General features: G+C 42.1%; 1 protein-coding gene across 1 annotated transcript in view; it reads left to right on the top strand.

Moving 5' to 3' along the window:
* LOC145393503 (proteasome adapter and scaffold protein ECM29) overlaps positions 1 to 23,380 on the top strand; it is an 835,694-nt gene that overhangs the window by 124,133 nt on the left and 688,181 nt on the right. Inside the window, exon 4 of the mRNA XM_080267631.1 lies at positions 18,650 to 18,768. Within this exon, the coding sequence (XP_080123757.1) occupies positions 18,650 to 18,768 (119 nt within the window). The remainder of the gene's footprint in view (positions 1 to 18,649; positions 18,769 to 23,380) is intronic.

Raw genomic sequence — 23,380 nt, 5'->3', positions numbered from 1 at the left:
TATAAACCTTCACCGGCTCAATCTGACTGGAGCGCAATAATTACCCATTAAACCACCAGGTGCCAGTATTTGATTATATGGTTACCACCCAGCATAGTAAATAATTTCCTGTGTACAGAAAACCATTTGGCTTGTCACTCAGTGTAGAGTCACCCACAGGCAGAAGGAAGAGGAAAGAATGAAGGAAAGAAAGACAGAAGAGGGAATGTAAAGTTACCCATAGACAGAAGGACACGGAAAGAATGAAGGAAAGGAAGACAGAAGAGGATGGAAGGAGAGAGTATGGAGGAGAGGAAAGGGCAGACACCTGACAGCAGCACTACATCAAGTGAGTGGATGGTGAGTGCCCCCACCTACCACAGATGATGATATATATATGTACAGTAATTCCTCGATATAGGAATGGGATAGGGACCAAAACACCTTTTGTAATTCGAAATTTCGTATATCAGAACGACTTTCCCCATTGAAATATACATATACCGTATTTCATGGCTTGTAAGACGCACTTTTTTGTCTCAAAGTTACCTTAAAATATCCCCATGCGTCTTGCACGTTAGACTAAGGCAGGTTAGGCTCCACTGAGAAGAAACTCTTATAAAGATGATCATCTCACTGCTTAGCAACCACAGGTGTTTTCTACAGTATGCAGACTTGATTTTATTTAAAAAAATAATATACACTAGTGTGTATATGCAGCAGATTTAAGAAACACACGAGATCAGAAACACATAAAACTTTCACGGGTTTGTTTACAGCTCAACTGGCTAACATCGTGAAGATATTTAGCGGTTTAGCAATTTAACAGTTTAGCATCCGCACTATTCCAGCAAGCTAACGTACATGATCACTGGTGAACTGTCTGCTAACCTTCTGAAAGGCAATCATGACCACTTTGCTTGCCATCCATTCACTAACTAGGAAAGCAATCATACTGGAGAGATGCTGGCTAGTGAAACTGCCAAGTCATCAAAACAGACTTTCGTCACGTATGGAAATTCAGTAATCCTAATTAGGTCAGTTACTTTTGTGACATTTTGTGAGTGTATATATGCAGCAGATATTAAAACACGGAAGTTCAAGAACACAAAGCATTCACGGTTTGTTTTCAGCTCAACTGGCCAATACCGTCAAGGGGTTTAGCGGTTTAGCAACTTAGCAGTTTAGTGTCTAGCGTACACCCTACTCTAGCAAGCTAACGTGCTCACTGGTGAACTGTCTGCTAACCTTCTGAAAGGCAATCATAACCACTTTGCTTGCCATCCACTTACTAACTAGCAAAGCAGTCATACTGGAGAGATGCTGGCAAGCGAACCTGACAAGTCATCAGAATTGATTTTTGTCGCATATGGAAATTCAATCACCCTCATATGGTTGGCTTCTCTTAGTGACATTTTGTTTCATGCCTGACAAGAGTATCATAGAAGTGAACAGTCTTATTATACCAATAGCGAAAAACAGGAAAAACAGTTGTAACGTTAAACAGTACTGCCTGAAGTTACAGCTTCACTTTTTCAGCCAAGTGAAGTACTTTAGCAATGTCTATGGAACTCAGGGCACACCCAATTACAGTATTTTGTTGTGAAAATAGGATAAAATTCACTGAGTAGCATAACTGATGCAATATCTGAAATAGCAGTGCCTGACGGGCATTCATATCAGCGTCTGCCATTTCTGCTGTATTCTTAGCAGACAAAGCGATCAGAATGATTGACAATGTTCACTCTCTGCATCTCTGCTGCCTAAGCAAAGCTCTCATGATCGGCAATGGGGATCATTTAGGCCGTAACGTCCAAATTTGTTAGGTTAGGTTAGGTTAGGTTGTAAAATCGTTTGCCATTTTGGACGTTACGGCCGAAACGACCAGAATCCTAAGGTGCAGGTGAGAGTTTGGTGTGGGTGTAGTTAAGGAAGTAGAAGTGGGAAGAGTCAGGCTAGGGAACTGATAATCCATTTAATCCCTTCAGCCCAGCAATGTATTTTATAGGGTAGTTTATTCATGCTCGCTATATGATTTTATTCAGTTCAGGAAACATGTACTGAGGAGGTTAATGTGGGCTGTATCAAATGCCCCAAGTCTGAATATCGCCTGTGCTCAGTTAAAACGATTGCCAAGTTAAAGTCGTATGAAGTGTGGTATAAGCAGTTCAATGGATGGTACTGAGGTCCATTTACTGTATGAGAGTGATAGTCAAACAGTGATGATGACCGTGGTGATGACTTCCAGTGTTGCTTCAGGACTTGGGGGAAGTAGTGATGAATTCTCAGGATTTGAAGACGAGTGAAATTTTCACCATGTCAGTAATATGAAGTGAATATAGGTTTTAGGTGATCATGACAGATGCAACCATGGAAAATTTAGGATCAATGGTGTTGTACACCTTTAGTCTTGCACTGACGATGTTTGGATGAATAAATTGTTTGAGATGTTTCATGTCCTTCAGTGATGATATTTATATTGAACAACCAAATACATTTTGATGTTTTTAGCATATAATAAAGCCACTGGGTACTCCAAAACGGACTGATATAAATGTTTCAGAGGTGAGCGAATGTTGCATGTGGTGTGTACATGTGTGCGTGTGTGTGTGTGTGCCATAGTGACTAGGAGGCTGCAGTGTTAAGACCAAAAATGGATGTTTTCACAGTACTCGAATGTTTTGAGATGGATGTATGTTTTTAGCAAATTCTGGTAAGAGAAATATGCATTTTTAATTGTTGATGCTCCAAGGAAAACAGCTGACAGTAAGGGAGTGATACTGGGAGAAAAGGGTTGAGACAGTTGTCTAGCGCTTGGGATGCAGCAGTGTTGCTAAGAGATAGTTTCACCATTCTCGACATGTTTTGAGATGAATGTCTGTTTTTAGTAAATTGTGATAAGTGAAGAACGTATTTTTAACTGTTGATGCTGCAAAGGAAACATCGCTGACAGTGAGGAAGTGATACTGAGAGGAAGGGGTAGAGACTGCTGTCTAGCGACTGGGAGGCAGCAGTGTTACTAAGGTGTAACAATGGATGTTTTCACCATAGTCAGTATGTTTTGAAATGAATGTTTATAGTAAATTATGATCAGTGAAGCATGCATTTTTAATTGTTGATGCTGCAAGGCAAACATAGCTGACAGTGAAGGAGTGATACTGAGAGAAGAGAGTAAAAACAGCTGTCTATCCTGTTCCCAAGCAGCCTTGCTATATTGAACTTTGGTTGTAAAACATTGTAATTTGTGTATTTACAAGTGCTACCTTTTTATATTATTTGTGGAGGTAATTACAGGTTAGTTAGAGTGCATGATTAATGACGGTAGTTGTCTGATATTGTGCTTGAGTCAAGGCAATGTGAGGAAATTCCGTAACAGGTGTGGAATATGACGTGATTCTTTTAGGATAAATGAACTGATGTGAACATTCATTGTATTTTATGTTTTCGTCAGTGAATGAAAGAATAGAGTTTATTGACTTCATTTGTGGTTTTAAATTCATAAAATATTAAAAACAGTGTTTATATCAGTTTACTGATACATATTTATCAACAAAGTTGAGATGGCCTCGTGGTTTCAAGTCACGTATTGTTAAGACGGGGTTTTGTTTTCTCTTTTCCTGTACCATTCTTTGTATATAAAAAAAAAAAAACAAAGGCTGATCAGTAATGAATAGATTCTGAAAGGTGAGTGTGTATCTGTGTGGTAATGGCTCTTATCAAGAAACCTTACTGCAGTCTTGGTTGGGGCAAACTTTTTTTTCACAGAACTGCCCTGCCAGAATTAGGGTGCGTCTTTCACAATGCTGCGTCTTACATGCCGCGAAATACGGTAAATGGGGGGATGCATCCCAGGACCCCCTCAGACCCTGACCTAAACTTAACCCCCACCCCTATTAAGTAAGCAATACCTGTATACAATTGTAGAGAAGGAGGTGGCCATATTCTTGTACATCTCCTTTTTCTTCATCACAGTCCAACGGTGGAAACAGCAAGGCCTAAAACACACCCAGTCTCTGAGACTCCCTGCCCCTCCTCATGGGGTCGTATAGTTTCCAATTTCCTTTCCAGAATTAGAGTACGGTGCTGCTGCTTCTTTGCAGCGGGCTCCCCCAATGCTGGAGATGATGCAGGGCACTTGGGAGGCATGGCGAAACAATACGAAAAGGTGAAGGGCTGCGAAAATATCCTCATGTACAGCGAATCTGTGAGGAGAGGAGGGATGTGGACTCAACTGAGAAACGCGTGAAAATATGTTTACCAGAGAGGGGTTAGTTCATTTTCTCTCGGCAAGCGAGCGCTGCGCTATGCACCGGGCCCATTTTTAATTTTTCATACAGTATTCCATTAACTCCTTCATAGCTGCCGGCCTTGAACAACACTTACACTGTTTCGGTGTGAGTGATGTTGAGTTAGGGCGAGTTATAAAAAACTGCGAACAATTACGGGAAGAGAACGAAGGTCATTGGTGTGTTTTCACGACCCTACTCAACCATCCCATCAGTCAGGCGTTCTCTTCACTCCAGATGTATTCACTGATGTTTACATGCTTATGTTACATGCACCCTAATTTTGAGTAAGTTTCTTTCAGCAAGAGAACATAATTTACCACCCTCAAAATAGTAGGAAAAATACAGAAGACAAACTAGAGAAATATGAACTGAATTGGTAAGGTCTTTAGGCTGTATGCTTACACGAAAGATTATGGGTTTTACAGTTTTAAGGATGATATGGAACAAAAATGTTTGCTTATCAGAAAAAAAAATTACGCTTTCGTCCCACATGTTCTCGTAGGTTAGCATTCAGTTCCACATTCTTCGTTCGATATCACTCTTCCCAATATATTTTGGACCGACTGAGCACAGTTATTTCTGGCCCTTAGAGGTAGTGTACATTTACTGCTCATTCTTTTGTTTGTTCTTATGTGTATGTTTGAAAGAGAGAGGACTGATACAAACAATAATGTATTCCATTATCACTTTCATAGCCCTGGTCCTGAACAATGCCTTACTGTACTGGTGTTAGTGACGTTGAGTTAGGGTGAGCTATATAAAAACTGCGAGCAATTATGGGAAGGAAACGAAGGTCACTGGTGTGTTTACACAACCCTACTCTACCACCTCAAGCAGTCTGGCGTTCACAGTTCACTTTGTCCCAGATGTTTTCACCAATGTTTACATGCTGATGTAACACGCATCCTAATTTTATTAATTCTTACACGAATCATAGCAAATCACAGGGTGGGTTTAGGGGTAAAAATAATTTTAAAAAAGCCAGATGTGCCAGACGAATCTTTTCACATATGTAAGAAAAAGAAATTGATTTTAGAACTTTGAAAAAATTGTCCCAAGACCGACCACGGGAGCACGCAAATATCTGAACCCACATTCATTGAGGGGGGCTAAACATACGTTTTACTTTAAGCAGTAAATGCACCTTACCAAATCAGCTCTTCCTGATGGTCTGTTATATTTTTCAGATTATTTCTGGGTTGGTAAATACAGGAAACGTTTCTTGTTAAATTTGTTTCCCCGTCATTTTTAGCTGTTCTGGTGTGACAACTCTTGTTTACTTCGTTAACATAATAGCGGAAAGGACTGTTCTTCCCTAAGTGTTTAACTAAACCTGGCCTAACCGAGCTTATCTGTGCCTAATAATTTTTTAACCTAACCTAACCTCCAGTTGGGAAATTGGGAAACGATATCCACCTTTGAGCATGTTGAGTTTCTTCCACTGCGCTGAAAACGATCGTAGAGGAAAGTGACTATAATAACAGGGAGGAAATTTTTCAGCAAGAAAAAGTAATTTACCAAACTGAAAGTTGTCAGAAAATTACAGAAACAAACTGGAGGATTATGAATTGAATTGGTAAGGTCTTTTTGCTGCTTCAGGTGTACAATGAAAGACACAAGTATCTTCCCAAAGTCTGACAAATATAGTTTGGAAAAATCAAACCATTTGAAACACGCACTAGTAGAAACAGGGTTTTCATTGTATTTTGCCTGGTGTAAATTTTCTTCAGACTGAAGTGGGAAGATAGTTGTGTCTTTCATTGTACATTTACCGGTAAATAATTAAATCTAACAGTATTTGTGTTTTGTTTCCGCCGATTAATCGTGATTTCAAACTATTCAGGCACTTCTTCACACTATATAGTCTGTATAATCAGGCTACCTCTGTATTTCCTCTTGTATCGAATATCGATTTTCGTATCATTGAGAAAGATATTTTCGTGTTATGGAATTTGTCCTATATTAATCACTTTTTTTTACCATCGAAAATACTTCGGGTTTTTGTATTTCGAGGACTCACTGTGTACAGGTAAGCCCTTAATTCATGCGAGGGTTAGGTTCCCAGACCCTATGTGTATGTGGTAAATTCGCATATATGTTCTGCCCTTGTGTGCACATAATTACACATGTCTATATGTATATTACATCTGAAGAATACTGTTTATGCACTACATACACCTTATAAACTAGCATTAAGTATTAGAAACAACAAAAATGTAACAAATTTAAAACTGAAACCTGACAAGCACAGGCGTAGGTGGAGACACTTCAGCAGTCTGGTGCACTAGCCCTCACTGCCTCCCGTATGCTACATTCTGCCTTCTTTATTGTATGAACAGTTGACTCATTCACCCCAAACATGCGGTTACAAAACAGTTCACAGGCGTAGGTGGAGACACTTTAGCAGTCTGGTGCACTAGCCCTCACTGTCTTCCGTATGCTACGTTCTCCTTCTTTATTGTATGAACAGTTGACTCACCCCAAACGTACAGTTCTGAGACAATTCGCCATCAAGTCAATTCACCGTCAAAACATGGACAATTCCTTGTCATTCTATTAATATACTTATTATTGATTAATTAATACTTTAATAACTAATTTTAAGAGGGATTTTATAACTCATATAAGTAAAAAACTAGTGTACTGTACTTGCTAAATAAACTGGTATGTAAATAAATGACGGGGAATCGTCCTGACGGAGAATTGTCGCTGACATTCCTCCCTGAAGTTTGTCCAACACTTTAACTTTCTCTGTCAGCAACATCACTTTACAAGTCAGTTTTGGTGTGTTACCACATGCATCACTAGCACTACGCTTATGCCCCATGTTGACAGACAAGGCAAGCAATTACTGGAAGGCAGAAAAATAAGCCACAAATAACGATTTGCAAGTCATGCATGGTTCGACCGTCGTATTCAAACTGACTGTGTGGTGCATGGTAGACCGATCTCCCAGGCTCCCACACACACATACATATATGTGTGCACACGGGCAGCAGGTAGGCATTTTTTATATTTTATTTCTCTTGTACAGTAGAACCTCTCTCATTCGGACTATATGGGGGGAAGGGTTGTCCGAATTAGCAGATTGTCCGGACCATCAGGGTAATCTCCAGTTCATACCAAAAACTATCTGCATATGGTCTGTTTGTTAACTATTAACATATGTGGCATATGTCAACCATACGTAACTGCAAAAGATGAAAGGATACTAAAATAACCAAACTAATCATGTACGATAGTTTTGTATTGCATAATTTACAGGTAAGGCCATGACAAGAAACTAGCCTACATTTTAAATTGTAGTAAGTGACTAAGGCCCGTGTAGGCAAAAAAATAAATTAATTAATTAACTGTAATATTTGGAATAAAAATAAAACTTATGTAGGCAAAAAATACATCGTCATCTTTGGCATATTGATAATGCCCATATGGGCAAGAAGCTAATGTTTGATGTACAAGTAAAGCACATTTAAGTACAAAAAATAACCTACAGTAATCACTAAACACTGCAGAATATTCTGACCCATTTTTGTGTAAGCAAACTCCTCCTTTTAACACCTTTATTCATTGCAGAAGGTACACTTGCATTAAGGGGCATGGTAAGGAGGATTAACTTCTGAAATACAGCGTAAAAATATAAATGGTTGGTGAACTAGTTGATGGAACGAATGCTAGCGTGTGTTTAAACAGGCACCCATGTTGCGACCTAGCGTGATCCGAGACTAAACGAATGAAGATCGCTTTCTGCACCGATACTGAAAATGACTTTAGAATTACTTTCAACGTTTTTTTGGAGCTTATTATTTTTAAATTTTGTCCAAATTAACAGAAATCCGGATTAAAGGGGTCCGGACCACAGAGGTTCTACTGTATATTGAAATTACTTATTTGAATACTATAATTTTGTTTTAATTATTGTACGAAAAATTCGTGGATAACCGAAATCGCGTGAATTAAGGGATAACCTGTATATATATATATATATATATATATATATATACACAGTCACTGCTCGTTATATGTTGATTCGGTATACGATAATTCGCTACAATGATAGCAGAAAAGTTCCACCCCAAAATCCGATTTGCAATTAATTTCCCGCTATAACGATATTGCCCTCGGAAAATTTCCTACGAAGCGCCAGGCACACACAAGGCGACAGTCACTTGTCTCAGGCAAGATGGCGGCCCCAGCGTGCAGAGCATTGTTTTGGTTCAGTTGCGGTCCGGCCACCCCTTCAAAGCGCTGTGTTTTCCACTCGTTCACGTGTGCCCCCCTGCTGTTGTTACCTTTCAGCCAAGCATCGTTCTACAGTAGGCCTATACGTTGTGTAGCACCAGGCCAACATTACACAATTGTGATTGTTGTGTTGTTGCAACAATTTACTGTACACGAGTAACGCCGCCTGTATTGGTGTGATAGTGTTTGTTTTGGTCTTGGAGACGACTTGGACCGACACAGTGATTAAGGTGGATTGTCATTTTTGTTTCAGTCTTGGGTTGGTGACTTTGGGAAGTTGAGATGATGTAACCCCCCTTTTATAATGTGTTTCAATCTCATGGTTTTCGATAAAATCGTTATATGTTAAGGTATGACCTGACGTAACGCCATTGTATAACGAGTAGTGACTGTGTATATATATATATATATATATACACAGTATACAGTGCTCATCAGACGTATCAAGTGCCTGTCAGGACACGCAATACTTTTGGCGAAAAAAGAATCACCCTTTTTTGGTACTAAAAATTGAGCCAGATGTTTGGGCCGCTAACATGACGTCATGGCAGCTTGAGGCCTTACTGCGTGCTGGTTGGCTGCCGCTTCAGTTGCCTACGGGCTGCATGAGAGAGAGGAACTCCGCGCGCTCCTTCCTCTCTTCATGCGCCATTTTTTACCTTGTGTCCCGCAGTGTTTTGGCTTTTGCCACATATCTATGGTCCCTACCCGTGAACTTCCAAGTGAAATCATATTACAGATCATTGCTCTAAAGGAGGCAGGTCACCCCACTAATGAAATTAGTGATTTGGTTGGTGTGGCTCGTTTGACAGTGCGGAGGTGGTGTGCCTGTTTTCAAGTGGAAAATAGTGGTGACGTTCTACAAAGAAACCACGGTCTGGTAGGCCCAGGGAAACTTCCCCAAGGTCTGTTAATGTGTTAAAACGTGCAGTGGAGTCTAATCCTCGTGTGAGTGCAAGGAAAATTAAGGAGAGCAACCCGGAACTGTTTGGTGAGGTTTCAGTGCGCACGGTTTCTCGAAGAGTCCATGAACTTGGTTACACAAGTCACAGGCCTGTGAGAAAGCCTCTTCTTACATGTTACCAGCGATTTCGTAGGTAAGCCTTTGCTAACAGGTACTTTAACTGGGGTGAGGACCAGTGGTTGTCAGTGTTGTGGTCTGATGAGGCAACGTTATTGTTACCTGTAATTGAGAAGTGTGCGTGTACCGGCGCAAAGGTAGTGACCCGCTTGACCCCCGTTACGTGGAGAGCACAGTTAAACACCCTGGGTCACTTATGGTATGGGGTTGTTTCTCTGGGAACGGTTTGGGGAAGCTTGTTGTGCTTCCCAAGAACTGCAGAGTGAATCAGGACATTTACTTGGAGCTTTTTTGTGATCATTTACCTGAGTCCTTTGAACTCATAGGTGCACGAGTGTTTCGCATGACGGTGCAAGCCAAATCGGTCACCATCTGGCTTCGTAACTGCGGAGTCTCCTTCATGAAAGACTGGCCAGGCAATAGCCCAGACCTCAACCCGATAGAAAACCTCTGGTACCTCGTAATGAAAAATCTCCAAGGGAAGGACGTGAGCTCTCTGCCCAAGCTGGAAGCAGCCATTCGTGAGTCCTGGGCAAAAATACCACCCTAGCACCTGAGGAACCTCGCCCTTTCACTTCCATGACGTCTCAGGTCCGTGAAGAAGTGCAAAGGATACCCTACCAAGCATTAAAGGTAAATATAATGCATTATTTACATGTTTTTTCAATGTTGAAATGTTTGTTTCGTAGGAGGGACGCAGGGCGCTTGATACTTTTGACGAGCACTGTATATATATACAGGAAACTCGCACAGAACACGATCTCACGGAACGCGCTCGCAATTATACACGGTAAGGGCTGGGATACATATAAGACAACGTAAGATTAAAGAACCATTATGAAAACTACAAATTAACGCAGGAGAGGCCTTTGAAAGATCAAATCCTCGAACGTCACCGCAGCGCACGGTTTGTTTTGATTACGTGACGATCTAGGTGGGAAATTATTCAGTGAGTGAGACATTCCCGAGTACAGTAGCACAGTACAGTAATCACTCCAATATCCGGATCAATAGAGCCATCGGTAGGTTCGGATATTGGTTTTGTCCGGATATTGGGCCCCAGCTTATGGACTTGTACTTACGGACCCTAACACAGAGAAACACCTATACAACTCCCTCCGGACATGCATAGCACCTATTTAACACCCAAATCACACCAATAAGGCACATAAATGACTGAAATAAATGCAATAGACACATAAAATGTGGGTTTAGAAGTATGTTCATACATTAATAAACATTCTGGTACTTATGGACTCTAACCGAACCTAACCTAACCGAACCTAACCGAACTCTGAAAAACACATTCCTACTGCACATGCATGAGGTAAGTTTAGTATGGAAAGAAGTACAGTATGACACTTTCTGGTAAGTATAGTATGGGAAAAAATACAATATGAAACATTCTGGTAAATATAGTATGGAAAATAGTACAACATGAAACATTTTGGCTACTTACAGCAAGTCCCTGGCCACCTCGATGAATAACCGCCTCCTCTCGGACTCTGACAGTAAGAACGATTTCCTGAAGCACTTGCACTACACTCTTCCTGAAGTCTTGCACTGAACTTAGTCACTAACACACAGAAGTCCGTTCTTTTCACAGTGTTCACTTTAGTCCAAATAATGTTCCATTAAATTTAAGTGTTGCACATTAACTTTTCCCAAGTTTTTTTAAGTTTCCAAAGCCAAAACAAAGAAGGTTAGTTACGTTAAATTTCTTTTCTACTTAGTCTTTTCTCCCAACTTGAAAACCTTAACACAACACACCGTTTTTTTCACTGCACAACACTCAAAATTCCCGTGTGGTCTAGTGGAGAAGTTCTTGCTGTTTATTCACTGTCAGAGCCCGAGAGTATCACTGGCAGGCGTCCAAGGGGTGCATCGGTGGGTAGTGGTGATGGCGTACCGACTACAGAAGACTCTGAAGACAGCCGCAAACTCACGTCGAGCGGTGACTCCACTGTAGCTGATGTGCTGGGCTGTGGCTCGGAGCATGAGGGCCTGTCTTGGGGAGGCAACGGAGTGGAACCAGGGCTTGGCACAGCGGGGTCACGGGCCTGAAAAAACTGTCAATCGTTGACTGACGCAAGGACCGACGATTCTGGCGATTGATGATGCGCTGCCGGAAAGCACGCACTTCCTCCACGAGTCCCAAGGGCCCCATCTCCCTGTCGCAGTCCGGGTGTTCCAGGTAGTCTAGGACGAACTCTAGATGTTCCCGGAGTGCGCTCAGCTTGGAGATGGCTGGAGTAGTGTCCTGCTGGGCGGAGTCTGCATCATCATCGCCTTCGTCGTCGGAATCTTCAAGTTCGGGACTGACACCAGCAACTGAAGACGCGATCTCGATATCAGACAACGTCTGATACCCAGGATCGCCCTCGTCGTCGTCCAACCACTCACGAACATCGTCCACATCAACATCGTCGCCGTGCGTACGCAGCCGTGCATGGAAGTCATCCACGTCAAACCCTAGGAAATCGTACTCCACATCTGTTCCGAGAAGCAGACGAGACCAACCATTTTCAAGAGTTTTCACAGGGACTTCCTTCCATGCACTAGCCCAGTTGTACAGCGCAGACTTGATGTTGTAGCGGCGAAGGTTTTCCAAAGTCCGCTTGCCTCGAGTGTCACGTCCTTCCCTGCGCTCGTCCTCGTCCTCGAGAACCACCATCACCTCGTCCAGGAACTTCCGACGGTACAGGCGCTTTGTTGCCACGATCACTCCTTGGTCCATTGGTTGAATGAGAGCAGTCGTATTAGGTGGCAGAAACATGCACCTAATACGGCCATTCTCAGCAACCAAGTCCTTGTCGCACGGGTGGGCAGGTGCATTGTCGAGGAGAAGGAGAGCCTTTACCTGGTCGCGAGGAATTCCCAGTGTCTTCGTCTGGTAATGTATGACCTCCTTGACGAAGTGATGGTGAAACCAGTCTTTGAAAATCACAGCTGTGAACCATGCTTTCAAAGAATGGTACCATACGACAGGAAGGACATCCATCACCCCACGAAGGCACCGAGGCTGCTTTGCACGGCCAACAATAACGGGCTTAAGCCGGTGCATGCCGTTAGCATTGGCACAACACAAAGCAGATATCCGTTCCTTAGAAAGCTTGCGGCCAGGTACACGCTTCTCCGTCTCATCGGCGAGAGTGTTCGTTGGCACCGAGCGATAGAATAGGCCAGTTTCGTCAGCGTTATAGACTTGACCGAGAGTGAGGCCCTCCCTGTCGATCAAGCCTTTCACCTTGTGCCGAAACTCGTCCACTCCATCCTCGTTAGCGTCCAATGCTTCGCCATGTGCTTTACGGTTAGTAAGGCCATGTCGCAACTTGAACGCGAAGAGCCAACCCTCGGATGCCTTGAAGTCTAGGGCGTCGTGAAGCCTTGCAAACTTCTCAGCAGCAGCCTTCAGCTCCGTTCCACGTACCATCACACCAGCTGCACGTTGCTGTCGATACCAAATCAACGTGGAGCGGTCGATCTCTGCATACTTGGGAGTAAACATAACCTTCCTCTCCACGTTGCGTTTGCTTCTCGACAAGAAGTCAGCCGTGTACTGCATGAGCTTGTCTCGGGAACGCTTGATATCAAACAAAGTCGACCGGGCCAGGTTGAACTCGCGGAGAATGCGAGAGGAAGACCAACCCGCATCAACCTTCTCCAATATCTCCCGTTTCTTCTCCAGAGTCAACACCACTCTCTTCCTTTTCTCAGGAGGCGGGGCCATCATCACACACACTAAGAGTAGGGCAGAGAGCAGCAGGAGGCCTTGCAGCAAGTACGGCACCACCACAAAAGCGAGCACGTGGGCAGCCATGACGAAGAGCGTAGGTCTTGTCGCGGTGAGAGACAGGCGGGAAGTGGGGAGGATGCAGCGGCGCTCTATCGGACGTCGGAGGAATGACGAACCAAAACAATGCTCTCACGCGGCGCGCGCGGCAAGTTCAAATTACGGACGGCAAAAAATCGATTTTTTTTCCATTTTTTTTGGATTTTCGGACCATTTTGGGAATGTTTGATCCCAGGACGATAAGGTTCGGTTAGTGGGGATGTTCGGTTATTGGGCGTCCGGATATTAGAGGGATTACTGTATTTGTAAGTTAAATATTTACAGTACTGTACTGTTCTGGTAAGTTTATGTGCAACTTAAAGTACTATTAAATAACGTTAAAGCAAGAAATAAAGTCTTATAACCAGTTTACCTGATAGGCGTCAGAATATTGCCTTTTTTATTTGTTCGTTTTTTCCACAGTACTGTACAGTATTTGTAAGTTAAATATTTACTGTTCTCGTATGTACTGTACTTGTATGCACTTAAATCAAGTTAAATCATTAAATAAAGCCTTGTAACCAGTTAACCCTAATTATATGATTACCCGTGATCGGCGTTGGAATTTTGCCTTTTTTGTTTGTTCCTTAAACTCTTACTGTGCTGCTTTTCTACAGTACTGTATTTGTAAGTTAAATATTTACTGTTCTGGTATGTACTTGTAAGCAATTAAAGCATTAAATAAAGCCTTGTAACCAGTTAACCTGATTTATATGATTACCCACGATCGGCGTCAGAATATTGCCTTTTTTGTTTGTTCGTTAAAGACTTGCTGTACAGCTTTTCCACAGTACTGCATTTCTAAGTTAAATATGTACTGTTCTGGTATGTACTTTGAAGTTAAAGCACTCAAAAAAGAAAAAGCATTAAATAAAGCCCTGGTACCAGTTAACCTGATTTATATGATTACGTATGATCGGCGTTGGAATGTTTCCTTGTGTTTACATACAGTATTTGTGTGTTGAAGTTTTGCTGTGGAGTACTGTATTTGTGAGTTATAACATTAAATAAACCTTCTAACCACTTAAAGTGCTTTCTAGTGACAGATAACAGCAAAACAACACATTTGGGGGTCTAGGGAGCAAAATACGGAGTAGTTTAAATATAGCGATTTCGCACTGAACACGGCACAGTAGGAATGAAACCCATGTGTTCCGTGCGAGTTTCCTGTATATATATTTATATATACTCAGTACATCCCTCTAGTACGCACCTATATGGGCGGCAGAGGACGTCGCGTATTAGGAATTTGCGTACTGTGAATACATAAACTTATGGGAAAAATTACATATGTGCAGCACCCCCTTTCATAGGCAACCCTTGAGACGCCTTTCAGACCTAAGTATTGTACTATACTGTACAGGGAAACTATCTAAGACATATTACCTAAGATAAAGTAAACCAACGAGATTATGGCTTTACTTGGTAAGTCAACAAGGATATGGCTTAACTAAATCAGCAAGAATATGGCTGCTTACCTCTTGGGGGGGGCAATGTCGCGAACTCAGGGTAACCCTGGATTTGGGCCACTCTTTGGTGCCCGTCTCGCTTACAAGGAGTTCAATTCACGTACTTAAAAAAAAAAAAAAAAAAAAAAAAAAAACCCCCAAAAAGATCCTCGTGTACAAGAGGGATCGCGTACTCTGAGGATGTGCTGTATATATATTTAAGTATTTATCCATCATCCATCCATCATCCAATCTATATATATATATATATATACACAGGTACGCCCTTAATTCACGCGAACTTTTTTCACGCGATTTCGTTTATCCACAAATTTTTCGTACAATAATTAAAAAATTATAGTATTCAAATAAATAATTTTAATATACAAGAGAATAGATAAAATATAAAAATGCCTACCAGCTGCCCGTGTGCATACATATATGTATGTGTGTGTGTGTGTGTGTGTGTGTGTGTGGGAGGTCGGTCTACTACGCACCACACAGTCAGTTTGAATCCGACGGTCGAACCATGCGTGACCCGCGAATCGTTATTTGTGGCTTATTTTTTTGCTTTCCAGTGATTGCTTGCCTTGTCTGCCAACATCGGACCTAAGGGTAGTGCTAGTGATGCATGTGGTAACACACCAAAGCGGGCTCGTAAAGTGATGTTGCTGACAGAGAAAGTTAAAGTGTTGGACAAACTTAAGGGAGGAATGTCGGCGACAATTCTCCGTCAGGACGATTCCCCGTCATTCATTTACATACTGGTTTATTTAGCTAGTACAGGACACTAGTTTTTTACTTATATGAGTTATAAAATCCCCCTGAAAATTAGTTATTAAAGTATTAATTAATCAATAATAAGTATATTTATAGAATGACAGGGAATTGTCCATGTTTTGATGGTGAATTGACTTCATGGTGAATTGTCTCTGAACCGTGTGTTTGGGGTGAGTCAACTGTTCTTACAATAAAGAAGGCAGAACGTAGCATACGGGAGTCAGTGAGGGCTAGTGCACCAGACTGTGCTAAAGTGTCTCCACCTATGCCTGTGAACTGGCTCGGAACCGTATGTTTGGGGTGAATGAGTCAACTGTTCATACAATAAAGAAGGCAGAATGTAGCATATGGGAGGCAGTGAGGGCTTGTGCACTAGACTGCTGAAGTGTCTCCACCTATGCCTGTGCTTGTCAGGTTTCAGTGTTAAATTTCTCACATTTTTGTTGTTTTTCATTCTTTATGCTAGTTTATAAGGTGTATGTAGTGCATAAACAGTATTATTCAGATGTAACATACTTAGTAGCCATGCGTAATTATGTGCACAGAAGGGCAGAATGTATATGCGAATTTACCACATACGCGAAGGGTCTGGGAACGTAACCCTCACGTGAATTAAGGGCTTACTTGTATATATATATATATATATATATATATATATATGTATACAATATATATATAGTATATATATATATATATATATATATATATATCGTAAAAGTCCTGTAATCTGAATGGCAGGGGACAAAGAGTCTTTCAGACTATTGTTTTTTTTTTTTGGTCTGTTTGGAGCTACCTTTGAAAACAGAAATATGTACATGATCATTAAATAAACACTTCAGACAACATTTGTTATTGTTTTACACACCGGGAAATGCATGCAAGTAGTAATAGTAGTACAGTATTTGTTCCCTAGGCAGTCTGGCCAAAGAGCCCCAAGTCCCTAAGGAAGGCCATGGCCGAGACTGGGCTATCCCACAGAGCTCTCAAGGAGTGCCTGATGTGTTGTTGGTGCAGATGATTGTGTGCAATGCAGTCTTCCATAATGTGCTTAATAGTATGTGGTGCTGTGTTGCATCCTAAACAGGCATTAACGACAGAGTCATCCAGCCCCTTCTTATAATTCAGGAGGGCTGGATGATGCCCACATCTCAGCCTGGCCAGGTGGACCCTGTCATCATGAGGGAGATAGGACTCAGAAGGGTGGATATCAGGAAGCTGTGCATGAAGCTGTGTGTTGTGTTTAAGTAACTGAATGGTGCAGCGAGTGATTTGAGTGTGGATATGCTTCTGGAAGCTGGTCTGAGGCTGGCGAGAGGGGAGAGATGATAGTATTTGTGTATGGTATTATGTGCTGGGTGTTGTTTTGATGTTCCTTGGTGTGTGTGGATGTGCTGCCATGTAGTGTAGTGGATGGTGTGGGTTTGTGGAAACAGCGGTGAGAATTTGGGTGCCTCTCATGTCTAGATGATCCCTGACTTTGAGAACTGGTTTGTTGGTGTAGGTGGTCTGTGGGTGTAGTAGGTGTGCAGCCTGTGATTATTTTTAGGGCCTTGTTCTGTATGATCTGTAGAGTGTTGTAGTGTGTTTTAGTGAGGTTAGAAGCCCGAGCAGGGCTTGCATAATTCATCACTGAATGTATAATTATATTGTTTGTATACTGTGGCAGTGGATTCTTTGTTGTGTCCAAGTGTTGTACAGGCAAGTGACCTTAAGGCATTGAGTCTTGGTGTTAATTTACTGGATCTTTAGTGTTTGTGATGTTTGCTTTAAATGACATTGATGTATTGTATGTTACACCAAGATTCTCTCCATTACCTTCATTATCTTGTCCAAAAGTTTTGTGCCTCTGTAATATTCCCATTCCAGGACATCATCCTTCCCCTTGTACACATTTAAAATCAGACACTTCAGCTAGTCATCTGAGACAGCACACACATATATAATTGTATTTATCAAATCAGTAACTAAACCTGCTTCTCTATCTCTTAAGGCCTTCAGCATTTCGGCAGTCCCAGACACACCTGCAGCCTTCCCTAAATGCATCATGCCTATTGCCCTGCTCACAGCAGCAGCATGAATCAAAGGCCAAGGGCCAAACACTGGATTTGCTGACAAACCTTTCCTGTTCCAGTCAGACTCCTCATTCAGCAACAAGTTATAAAGCTTTCTCTAGGCGTCTGTAGTATCTTCACTGTCTGCTTCTACTTTTCCCTCATCATTCTTCACACACTCCTTAAGTAGGGCAGAAACATAATAGAGGCAAGATTTAAGGGTGGGTTGGCACTGGTACCTTTTGTAGGCCTCCTCCTCATTGTGAACAGAAGTAGAACAGGTGCAGTTACCTCCCCCTCCCCCCTTGTTTTCCCCAGAGGGTAAGGGAAAAACATGTATGCTTACATACCTGAGTTAATGACCTCCATACTGTGCTAGGGACACTCAGATGGTTCTCAGCCTTGGAAGCAATAATCATTCCAGGGAAATTCAGAGCAGTAGTGCCTGAGGGTTTCGAAGTCAGCAGCTCCAAAGTGCCATAACTGCCACTTCCTGGGAGGGTTAGTAGGCTTTACTGGAGGGATAGGACAGGTTAAATTTATGAAGAATCAGGAAATGATCAAGGAGCCCAATGGAGAAAAAAGATTAACTGAGTGAGTGGAAGGATTAGTTGTAAGGAGAAGGTCATGTATTTTGGAACTCTCTCCAGAGTGGTCATGGATATTAATTGAGTATTGTACAAGCTGCTATAGGTCATTAAGGATAGAAAAGATTTAGGGTTGTTCACCAGTTGGGTCAGTGAAGAGAGGAGAGTCTAGAGCCTATTGTGGTGGTCCTAAAGGATACTTGTTACCCCCCCCCCTCTCTCTCTCTCAAGATTTATATACATATATATACAGCTTCCTTTAAAGTCTGTAGGAATATCAGTTGATATATAGGGTACTTTTTATCATTCAGAGAAAAATGAGCTTGACAAGTTAATCACTAAACTAAAATTTTCTTTCAGAATTTTTCCATTATATACATCAAGATGGGATATCCAAGACTCGATCTGAACAAGCAGGTTGAATTACTACCATCAATGCTTAATAGTCTTGAAGGCAAACCATCACAGCACCAGGACAGGTAAATCAGCATGAATTACCATATTATGGTATGTTTTGTTACATTACATTTGAAATCCATGAACTATGCTAGCATAGGTAGGTCTTTTCACCTGATGGCAGTTCTTCAGTATTCTTTATTATGATACTGAATCATTGTCTAATGAAATATTGGTACAGTAGGCTCGCACAGTGCGTGAGAGATTGGGCAGTCCACGACCTCGCACACTGGGAATTCGCGTACTGGGAATACATAATCTTATGGGAATAATTACATATGGGCATATGGGCGGTACCCCTTCATACCTGGACATTTTTTGGCCTTTAGAGACATAAAAAGGTCAAATTTTTCAGACATTGTACTACAGATATAGCTGCAATAACAAAAATATAGGCAGTCACCTTAACAACAGTAGACAACAGGCCTGATGGACTTAAACAACAGGGGTTCTGAGACATGCACTTACAGTGCCCCCACCACCACCCCGGCCGCACCACGCTTGTTTAACGGTTGCCAATGTTGTATTATTCCTGGCTTTGACGAAGAAATTTACGGCCTGTTGAATGTTACATTTCTTCCAGAATGCAGCAACAGTCATTATGGTGGGGGTTGCAGGTATGCCAGGTGAAGCAGGTGAGTCAGGTGGGGCTGTGAAGGTGGAGAGGGAGGCGGCTGGTGAGTCAGGTGGGACAGTGGAGGACAGCGGTGGGCGAGTCAGGGGAGGTGGTGAGGGGAGGATCCTCCCTCTCCTTCTCGCTACTGCTCACATTTTCGGCAATATCCTTCATCTCTTCTCGCTTGTTTGTTTCATTCCTCATCTTGTTATGGATGTATTGGCAGTATAACAACTTGGTATTCACGAATTAAACATCATTATTATAGAAACTGGGTATCTATTCTAACTTACTGTTATGGCCAAAAACATTATTATTGAAGCTGTTATTGGCGACATCTTATTGTAGACTCCTCTTGAGCACCTTCCCCATAAGCCTCTAGGTCACTATTGGCGCATTGTGTGTGTGTGTGGGGGGGGTCGTGTACTGATGGAAAATGGTGTTTCTAAGACACTTCTTGCCTCTACCTCATGTTTTGTGGGGTAAACTCGCGCATTCAAGGTTTTTCATTATGATTTTTGGTCACTCGCGCACAATGCGATTCGCGCACTGTGATGACGTGCACTGGGCGAGCCTACTTTACTTCCATAAGTAGGTGGGTGTCGCCTTGGCCTGTACGAGGGAGGGAGGGAGGGAGGGCAGGCTAAGCTATGGTAAGTCTGAAAGAGAGAAAGAGCACAAAATTAAGTAGTCCTCTATAGAGGCCAAAGTCACCTGTGTTGGTTTATACTGTACACCCAGCCCCCGTCTGTTCAACAGGGATGCGTTCCATAAAAAGTGGTTGAATAACAAATCGACCAAATAACAAACCTATTTTTCCCATAATATTGTTAAGAAATAGGGGGGTTAGGTTCCTGACCACCTTTGTCATTCACAAAATATTCAGTAAAGATGGAAGAAAATGCCAATATTTATAATTTTACACCTTTTATTTTTTAAGTAGAAGGAATGTTTTCAGTCTGTTTTATTTCTCACACAGTAATGAGGAGAAAAACACAGTACAGTCGTGGTCATAAGTAATCACTCATCCTCCAGTACGCTGTGCCTCAGGCTGCCTGCTTTATGCGTGGCAAGGCACAGTGAAGTAAGAGGAGCTGAGAGGGAGGGGCCAGAGAGAGAAGGGAAGGTGGGTGGGGTGAGAGAGGGGAAGTAGGGGAGGTAGAATGAAATGCAAAGTGTATTATTTGCCTGTTTTCTTTCATTTGGGGCATGATATAAAGGAGTTAATGTTTGGTAGATAGTGCTGCATTATGCTTTGTACAATGGCGTCAGATAACAGGCTTTAGATAGGTGGTGATGTCAAGGGCTGGCTCGTGAGAGAAATATACTGATGTGAGAGATCAAACAATAGTGCAAAGCCAGAAGTTTACAGCACAACACACTATTGCTTTGTCAACCAATTTATAACTACAGGGTAGCGTTTTTTTGTCAGAGGGAAATATCATTCCAAAGTGATGAGAGGGTGTTGGGGTTGTTGGACAGCCATTAAAACCCATACTGGCATGGAGTCCAAGCAACAGATTATGGGGATATCAACATTATATCCACCCATGTTCACAGACATCAGATTTATTTACCTTTTGTGTACAGTTATTTTAAATACCCTTTTCATATTTAGAGATGCCATAAAATACATGACATGATGCTGGCCGTGTGGAGAGAGTGTATATGGAGAGGATGATCATATTTACTGTGGACAAAGCCACATCAAAGGTTTCGTATGATATTTAGTTCCAGACGTAGTTACGTGTAAGAGTAGGGAACATTTCATGCACAAACATTCCAGAAATCAAAGCCATCCAGATTCCATTCTGCGTACAAAGTCAAAATACACGGATAAATACAAATACAGTATCTGGCTCCGCATTAATATTTGGTCTGTAATGTCAGTATAATTCCCTCACGAGCCAGCCCTTGAGCTTCATTATCTGACATCACTATAGAAGGTTTAATGCAACATTATCTGCCAAATATTAATTCGTTTATATCATACCCTCAATGAAAGATAATAGACAAATAATGTGACTACCACTTCGCATTTCATTCTCCCTCCCCTACCTACCCTCCCTCACTCCACCCCCACACCATCACTCATCCCCCATCCCACCTTCCCTTCTCTTTCTGGCCTCTCCCTCCCAGCCCCTCTTACTCCACTGTCACTTGCCACACATAATGGAGCCAGCTTGAGGCACGGAGTAATGGAGGATAGGTTGTTATTTATGACCATGACGGTACATAGTGTACTGCATCAGAATTCTCTCTCTCTCTCTCTATCACACACACACACACACACACACACACACACACACACACACACACACACACACACACACACACACACCGGTCGGTGGTGCAGTGGTAACATTCTCGCTTGCCAACTGGTGGACGGGAGTTCGCGCCTCGCTCAGGTTGCGAAAAGTTTCACTGACGAAGTGGGTGGTTACTGAGCAAGGGGACGGGTGTGTGTATGTGTGTAAAGGTCACAGCCTTGCCCTTAGATCGGACTATATGAGCTCTCAGCTCCCTTCCGGGAGGGTAAAAGCTGACAATACAATCATCCAGTGATTCTGACCAACCTGGTGAATTACACACACACACACACACACACACACTAATAGAAGAGTAACTTTTCATTATATGGATGAGGAGATGATGAAAAAATTGAAAGTGGCCATGATTCGCCCCAGGTTAGAATATGCAGCAGTAGTGTGGTCCCCACACAAAAAGAAAGATATAAACAAGTTTGAGAGAATACAAAGAACAGCAGCCAAAATGGTCCCCAGTCTGGCAGATCTGTTGTACAGAGAGAGGCTTGAAAAGCTGGATCTGCCTTTCTTAGGAGAAAGAGAGGCGACATGATTGCAGTGTTCAGGACCATGATGGGAGTAGATAAAATTGACAAAGAAGATCTGTTTTTATGGGATAAGAGAGTAACAAGAGGACACAGAATGAAACTGAAGAAGCCAAGTTGCTTGAAGGATATCAAGAAATATTGTTTTCCTTATAGATGTATAGACCTGTGGAATAGCCTGGACAAAGAGATTGTGCAGTCTAAAAACTTAAACGACTTTAAAGCAAAATTTGACTTACTGAGATACAGAGACGGGACCCCACGAGCGTAGCACATTTCCTGTATATCACAATTAGGTAAACACACACACACACACACACACACACACAAGGGTCGAAGAAAAAAACATTAGAAAGGAAGTGAAAAAATAAATAATCCAAAACAATCCAAAATTGGTCAAAGATTCTGCAGCTATCAGTAAATCTATCTTAATCACCAGTATAGAGGAGGAAGAAATAAAAAACAAAATTTCAAGAGATAAAAAGGAGGTGGCAAATATAATGAGCATATTGAAGGAAGTATCAGAGGAAATCTGTAATAAAGACACAGAGGAACACAAAAGGCTAGGGAGATGTGAGAGAAATGAGTCAAGGCCGCTGAAAGTAACCATCCAGAGTGTGAAGCCTGTGAAGGTGATACTAAAAAGTGCAAACTCATGGAAAAAGAGGAATTAAAAAAAGTATGGATAAAACGATGCCTAACTCAAGAGGAGTTGGGAATACTAAAGGAGAAGAGGGAGGAGACAAAAACAAAGAATGAGGGAAGATCAGAAGAAGAGAAGAGTACATTTTTTTTACAAAGTAATTTTACCGCAGGTAAGAAAGTGGTACATAACCAACAGGGAACAGATAGGGGGAAGGTAGTAGACTCTCATGGCCACCTGGATTGTGACGCCTTCGTCGTGGGTCTACCCCCCAGAGGCTGTCGAAGAGAAGAAGAGGACAGCATGGGGGCCAAACCACCGCAAGCCCCCCCGGCCCCTTACAGGGCCTGAGTACCTGGGAGTGACTTCGGTCGCCCGGGCAAGTACAGTACCACGTCTCCCAACACAGTACACACAACAACAACACTGTTTTCTCTACACCGAGAAATGACTCTCCGGCTGTCATTTTTCGATGACTTCTTCTAGCTGGGGACATTGAGAGCAATCCAGGACCCACCAACAAAT

The sequence above is a fragment of the Coenobita brevimanus genome, chromosome 24 (genome assembly GCF_032717465.1).
Source record: "Coenobita brevimanus isolate Jiangsu-jjx chromosome 24, ASM3271746v2, whole genome shotgun sequence".
Lineage (NCBI taxonomy): Eukaryota > Metazoa > Arthropoda > Malacostraca > Decapoda > Coenobitidae > Coenobita > Coenobita brevimanus.
Note: the sequence above shows the minus strand (reverse complement) of the source record. Positions and strands in the feature narration are given on the sequence as shown.